The 7552-nt window shown below is 36.1% G+C and overlaps 1 protein-coding gene across 2 annotated transcripts in view; it reads right to left on the minus strand.

Moving 5' to 3' along the window:
• The window catches only part of LOC106875092 (WD repeat-containing protein 93), a 104255-nt gene that overhangs the window by 87900 nt on the left and 8803 nt on the right, over positions 1-7552 (minus strand). For both annotated transcript variants that reach the window (XM_014923071.2, XM_014923069.2), the window contains exons 3-5: positions 7041-7108; positions 5101-5182; positions 2834-2931 (exon numbers count right to left, since the gene is read on the minus strand). In XM_014923071.2, coding sequence (XP_014778557.1) covers positions 2834-2931; positions 5101-5182; positions 7041-7108 — 248 coding nt within the window. The remainder of the gene's footprint in view (positions 1-2833; positions 2932-5100; positions 5183-7040; positions 7109-7552) is intronic.

Consider the following 7552-nt stretch of genomic DNA (forward strand, 5'->3'; position numbering starts at 1 on the left):
CTTCTAAAGGCTTCACGCCACCCCTACTCCTACTTAGGGTTTATCTAAGGTAGTGATCATATAATGCAAAATTATGATAGTGTAGGCTACTGCTTGTTTATGAATTCTGCCAAATGCGAGCTTTTTTTTCAGGTACATGATGCTGCTGTCCCCCACCCCAGGGTCTCACGGGCCCATACCTCCCACACCCTCGGGGTTGGCATTTTCAACGTCAGCACACTGAAAGGTAGGTCTGGTGAGATTGTTGAGATGCTTGAACGGAGTTGCATCGATATCTGCTGCCTCCAAGAAGGAAGGTGGAGAGGAGGTTTGGCTAGGTTCCTCACAGGCAAAGAACATATACGTTCCTACATACGTGCATTCATACATATATACGTACATGTGTACATACATATGCACATACATATGTACATACATGCATACATATGTACATACAGCATCCGCTAAACAACAGCAGCAAAAATAAATATATAAATGAAGTGAGCAACATTGTACGAGTTGGTAGTGAGCTCCTCAAGAAGCACTCTCTTCCTCATGATCTCCTATACAGTCCCAAAACAGCTGGGCTCTCTTAGAGAAGACCTGGATGGAAAGCACTCAGCATACAAGTAAAAAAGACTGCATGGGTATGTGGCCCGGAAGCTTGAGGAAGGCAGTAGAATTGACATGAAGCGCAGCCTCTCTTGGACACAAGACCACTGCATCACATCACACTTTGAGAGCTATGTATTTGCAATCCAAGAACAGTAAATTGCCTCAAAGTACCTGATGAACACGAGAGACAGTGACACTCTTGTAATCTCAAGGTGAAACTGCATGTGTAGACTATGTCATGTTTTTGTGGAAGACATCATGCATGTGATTAGCAGCTGTCCTAAAATGTTGTCACGGTACTACCTCACTATGCGGCACGATGTTGTTGCTAAAACAATTTACAATGACTATCCTGAAATAAAGTTAGAAAATCCCTGTTATGGAATACATTCATAAACACCAACTCAAGGACTACTGGTGGAACATTCCCATCAAAACTCCTGTCAAATGTAAACATAACAGGGCGGATATTGTTGTTTGGGAAGGAGGGGCAAAGGTATGTACTATCATAGAAGTCAGCTGCCCTGCAGATATAAATATCTCCTTGAAAATCTGAGAAAAAGAGGATATCTATGGACAACTGCTTTGAAACCTCCAGTGTTTATATCCAGACTATGAATTCATATTCATACCAATAACATTTGGAGCACTAGGTTTTGTTAGTAAATGCTTAAAATAGAATCTGGATAAACTGGGATTTTCAGAAAGAGAAATCGATCGGCTAATTTGTACATTACAAGTGCAATCTGTGAGTGGAACAGTAAAAATATGCAAGACTTTTCTCAAGTTCCAAATGTGAATTTGTCTGTGTCAACTACATCCCAAAGATGGAGTCTTGTATCTTTGCTGGAAACTGGTTCCCGCCTCAGTGGTAGATTTATAATAATTAAGAAATAGAAGAGACATACATACAAAAACGTACTTATGTACATACATACGTACATACATATATACACACATGCATACATACACATACATACATATGTACACACATACTTACATACGTACATACATAAACACAGAGATATGCACATATGTAGGATCTATTTCAAAACGGGGGCACCAGTATTTTCTTAGCGAAACACTAACGAAACACTTTGAAACTTGGGACACTGGTAGAATGTGTCATATAAAACATCTTTTACTCTTAGTCTTCTTAACAAAAAAACGTACATCGCAAGTTATTCCATGTTAAAGTTGTCGGATTTCTGTAATTTCAACCAATCACTGACGTCTATTCAGCTGAATAGAGTTACTGCTGGGCGGTCATAAAAATGTTATTCCCTGTGACATATTTCATCCAGTTTAATCGTAATTTATACACATATATTGTTTATATAATAAATTACGCTGTGCGTATCTATGTGTGTAACAATTTTAGAGTTCGGATTCTAGAGTTAGGGTTAGTTTTAGGGTTAGGGTTAGGGGATTAATATGATATACACCGTTACAGCGCTAACTGTTTTCAACTGAATAGGTGTCAGTGATTAGTAGAAATTATCGAAATAAGACAATTTTTTACATGAAATAAATTCGAATACAAAAATTTTTTTCTGTTCTATAACACAAAATAGATAAGTATAGGAAGTTTGAAAGTCTTTCTGTACCAAAAACACTACATAAAACATAAATGAAAACTGGTGCCCCCGTTTTGAAATAGATCCCATATCTACATACATACATATATGCATATAAAGTCATGCACATACATTATTGACAATCATTCTTCTTACAGTCTGGGATTGATCTGGTCTCTTTAGATAATAGTAGTATGTATGCACATTTTTTTTGTATACACTCAAACATCATCATCATCATCATCACCATCTGTCTGTTTTCCATGCTGGCATGGGTTGGATGGTTTAACTAAAAACTGGTAGACTGGGGAGCTGCACCAGGTTTCAATCTGATTTGGTATGGGTTCTTCAGCTGGTTACCCTTCCTAACACCAACCACCTAAAGAGTGTCGTGGGTGCTTTTTACATGTCACCAGTATGGGTGCCAGTTATGAAACACTGGCATTGGGCACGACTATGATCTCACTTGGCTTGTCAAGAGACCATTTTCTCATCAGGTTTTGGTGAAAGAGCACTGAAATATCAGCACTGTAATTTGCTATTTTAAAGACTTTTTTGAGATCAACTTGAACTGAATAAAATACCTTACTGCATTCTCTAAAATGAAACCTAAATTTATTCTGTGTGTGAAAGAAGATTCGCTATAAAGCTATTTTTCTCACCGGATTTAATGTTGCATTTGGTTCAAGGAATTGTTCAAATAAGGCACTGAATGAAATTCTGTAAATTTCCAACTGACTCTCTTTCCCTGTGGCACTTCCTGGCAGAAAAGAACAGAAAAGAAAATTTTTTATACTAAGAAGTAGAGTATCAATGATATAAATTATGTTCTTATAAGAACAATCATTACCGTAATCACCTTATAACAACAATTTACCATATTTGATGGTATCTATACCATATTTTTTTCAAAAATATGTCTCAATCTCAAAAATCACCTTGGCTCCTTTAAATTATTGTTGTCCCAAATGCTCACAACTATAGACTAATTATAATCCAGACAGTTTCTTCTATCTAATGTGACTCCATAATAAGTTACTTTATATATACAGCAATATCTTCTGCCATAGCAAATGTACTTTTGAAATGTTTTGTAATGTGCTGCTAAATTGCTTTAATACACTAAAATCATATTTTCCCTGAATATCTGCAACTGAAATTAAAATTTATCTGAGATACCTGTGCATCTCTTATGCCAGCAAATATGATACTTGAAAATGGATAGTATTTTTTCATCATAATGACATTAATTGCCATATATCATTCCTCTATTTAATTAGAGTTTACGTTGGAAAATGACAACTGATCTCCGCATAAGAGACAAGAGTACTTTTCTAGTGCTGTAGTTGTTGTTAAAATGCAATCTCAAGTGAGCAATGATTGAACAAACCTACAGCCAGTAAGTAGTCGGCTGAATGATAATCCACAAATATACCATGTCTCTGCTGATACCAAGACTGTACTGCATACTTTGACACACACACATACAAGAGTGCAACAAGAGAGTCAGGACATGTAATCGTTCAACTGTCCATTCTCTTTCTGTCTGGCTGTTGTTGTTGTCAGCACTGACCAAGCAGGTCTATGATGGAAGACAGCCAAGTCAAAATCATTTTGTCTTTTCCTTACTTAAGATGACAGAGTATGATATGAGGGAGATTTTGATGCTATTTCTAGTTAACCAAGTGATCACAGCAGGGTTCATTTACAGTATTCTCGTTTGTGAGAGCAGTCAAGTTTATTTCAGATATTCTCAATTTAAAAATCCTCCCTGGCTAATTGTTGAGAGGACGTTGGTGTTGCCTTGGCAGAAGTTTCCGCTGAGTGCTCTTGTTTTATTTGAATTCTTATTCACTTATTTGCATTCTTATGGAAATATATTCAAATAGTATGACTCTGAGGGATTTATACTTGACAGTGTTATCCTCCACTTTACCAATGTCCTCTTAGTGTTTTGTATCTTGTGAGACAACAAAATAAGTAGCAGACACAAAAGTGTCTAGGTCATTATGATACACAAACACTTTTGAAGTTGGGGCCCATAGTATGGCTGACACATTATCTTTACTACCAATTTACCAAACTTTTATTAGGATTCATGGCATTGGCAAGTACCAAGTAGGAGAAATATGTTTGGCAATCTCACAAGACACTCCTGCAGTGATGTTTGCTTCACTCTGATATATGTTGTTTTAAGTATATGTTGATGAAGAGAATTTCTCTCAGATGGAAACCACAGCATCGTGTCTTTCAGCAATGTATATGCCTTTAATATAATATACAAACAGCAATTTAAGTTTCTTTTGATTAGACACTAGACTAATTTGTTTCAAAGGTGTCTAAAATATTAGTTTCAAATTTTGATACAAGGCTAGTAATTTCATTTCAGAGGTGAAGTTCATTACATTTACCCCAGTACTCTGAAAAGATGAAAGGCAAAGTCACCCTTTGCAGAATTTGAACTCAGAATGTAAGGATGGACAAAATATCACTAAGCATGTTGCCTAGTGTACCAACAATTCTGGCAGCTCATTGACCTAAGGATGTCTAAAATATTACTTGTACTTGATGGAATGAAATCAAAAATCATTCTTAGTAGTTATTTGAACTCATGTTGAAGGAAGACCAACTTAAATACTTCAAAACTATTACAATGACAGTAATAATCTTCTCTTTCCTTTCTTTTTTCTTTTTAAAGTCCAGTGAGATGAAATGTAAAGTATTTTCGGACAGATATTTGAATAAACAATGAATTCAAAGGAGACTAAATACAATAACACATTCTTCTGTTCAATGGTTTCTGCTAAGGCAAATTTCTTTAATAACCAATCTATATGTGTGAAAGGAAACTGAACATAACTCAGATAACAAAAGGAGAATTAACAGAGAGAAACAAGAATGAAAATACGAAAAGAGCTTCATGTATTACCATCCATAACAGCACCAAAGTAATCTGCTTGTGGTGAGGCAGCACAATAGGTAACAAATGACTGGGGTTTCACTTCACTCTGCTGATAAATGCAATAGAAATAGAAGTCAAGAAGATATCGCAAATAACACAGTTTTCATATATGTGCATGAGTATGTGTGTGTGAGTATGTGTGTGTGAGTATGTGTGTGTGAGTATGTGTGTGTATATATATATATATATATATATATATATATATATAACAAATGAAAGTCAGAAGATGGAATATACAAGAATATATTATTAATCACAACAATTGTTTCGACACATCTAGCATCGACTCCTCTTGTGGGACACACAAAACCTGGTTCAGGAGTATTCGCTGGTGCAGATGTATCTCATCAGGTGATAAATAAATGAAAAAAACTTGTTAAAATGACTGTTCCATAATGTTCACATACATACTTATAAATGTGCATACATGTGGATATGTGTGTGAGTATATAGATAGATAAATATATATAGAGAGATAGAGAGTGAGATAGAGAGTAAGAGAGAGAGGGAGAGAGAGAGAGGAGTTTCATAGAATAAACAAGAGAAATAGAATTCAATACCTGACTATGTATACTATTTTATTATTTCTAATCAGTGGTAAGTGACATGTAGCAAACTTTGTAAAATACACACACACATACTTACATACATACATGCATATATATACATACATTACCGTCCAACACATGCCAACATGGAAAACAGACATTAAACGATGATGATGATGATGATGACACATATATATATATAAGTCATTCAGTTGTGTGAATATGTGTTTATATACATTCACACTCACACACACACATATCTTGCAGGCTCAGTGGTTAGAGTGTCGGGCTCACAATCTTGGGGTAGTGAGTTCGATACCTGGAACTGGCTGTGTGCTGTGTTCTTGAACATATGTAGGCTTGAATGGAATGAAGCTAGTATGATCCGCTGGATGTGTAATGTCAGTGTGCATACACGACAAAGTGTAAGTGCCCTGAGAGAAAAGTTGGGCATAAGAAGCATCAAATGTGGTGTTTGCCTACGGTGTGCCTGGTATCAAAATTCCAACATTATGACTGCTGCTTAGTGCCATGTGAACACTATAAAGGCTGTAAAATGTGACATGGACGGCTGCAACAGAGACTACAAAGGCATGGTCAACAGGAAAGGACACAGCAGGCATTCTTTATTATGGGCTTCTTTTTGTTTTTGTCAATAAATTCCACTAACAAGGCTTTGGTCATCCAGATGCTATAGTGGAAGATACTTGACCAAGATACCATGCAGAGGGACTGAACCTAAAGTTAAATGATAGGGAACTAAGCTTCTTAACCACATGGCCATGCCTATTCCTATGTATATATACAGACACACAGCTACCTCTTTACAAATACAGAGTATAGTATATTTGCATCAATAAACATATACACATAGACAAATATATGCATATAAATATATATTTGATGAATCTTGAGGAAGTTTCTCTTCTCTCTAATATAAGATATTTTTAAGTTGTAAACTTTGTAATGTAAATTTCATCATCATAAAATTATAGTCATGTATATGTGTGTATCCATGTATATGTGTGAGAATGTGTGTGTGTATATATATATATATATATATATATATATATATCATCATCATCATCATCATCATCATTTAACATCTGTTGTCCATGCTGGAGTGGGTTGGTTTGACCAGGGCTAGCAAGCCGGAAGGCTACACCAGACTCCAGTCTGATTTGACATAGTTTCTACAGCTGGATACCCTTCCTAATACCAACCACATATTTATGTGTGTGTATGTGTATGTATGTATGTATGAATGTATGTACGAATAAATACACACTTATGATGTTTTTTTGACATATCATTTGAAACTAATTTCCAAGAGTAGAAAATATTAAAAGCCATGTGTACCTGATCTGGGATAGAAAATGTAAGGATGAGATTGTTGGGTGCTCTGAACATGAATAGACGAGCAGTTCCTGTAAAATATAAAGGAAGCCTTGTGTTAAAAATCTACTTAATTCACCAAGGACAAGTTAGAAATTAGCAAGGTAAAGAAAGTAGAAGACAGATATTTGTGTTCATATATATTCTCTTTTACTCTTTTAATTGTTTTAGTCATTTGACTGCAGCCATGCTGGCTAGTGATCTATCATGGCGAATGCCAGACAGAAGAGTCACACAGGAGAGCTAGGAAGAAGGGGAAATAATAAAGTAGTGGTGATCCCAAAACGAAGGTGCACGCGTGTGTGGAAGAGGGCTGGTGACCTTGATGTGTGCATGTGTGCATGTGTAGGTGTGAAGATGTGGGGCTGGGAAGTGGTCAGTTCTAGTGTGTGCATGGTGGTGTGATGCAATGTGATGTGTTGTGTGGTATAGTGGTGTATGGTGTAGTGGTGTGTGGTGTGGCGTGATGGTGTTGG

This window comes from Octopus bimaculoides, chromosome 3 (genome assembly GCF_001194135.2).
Source record: "Octopus bimaculoides isolate UCB-OBI-ISO-001 chromosome 3, ASM119413v2, whole genome shotgun sequence".
Taxonomy (NCBI): Eukaryota; Metazoa; Mollusca; class Cephalopoda; order Octopoda; family Octopodidae; genus Octopus; species Octopus bimaculoides.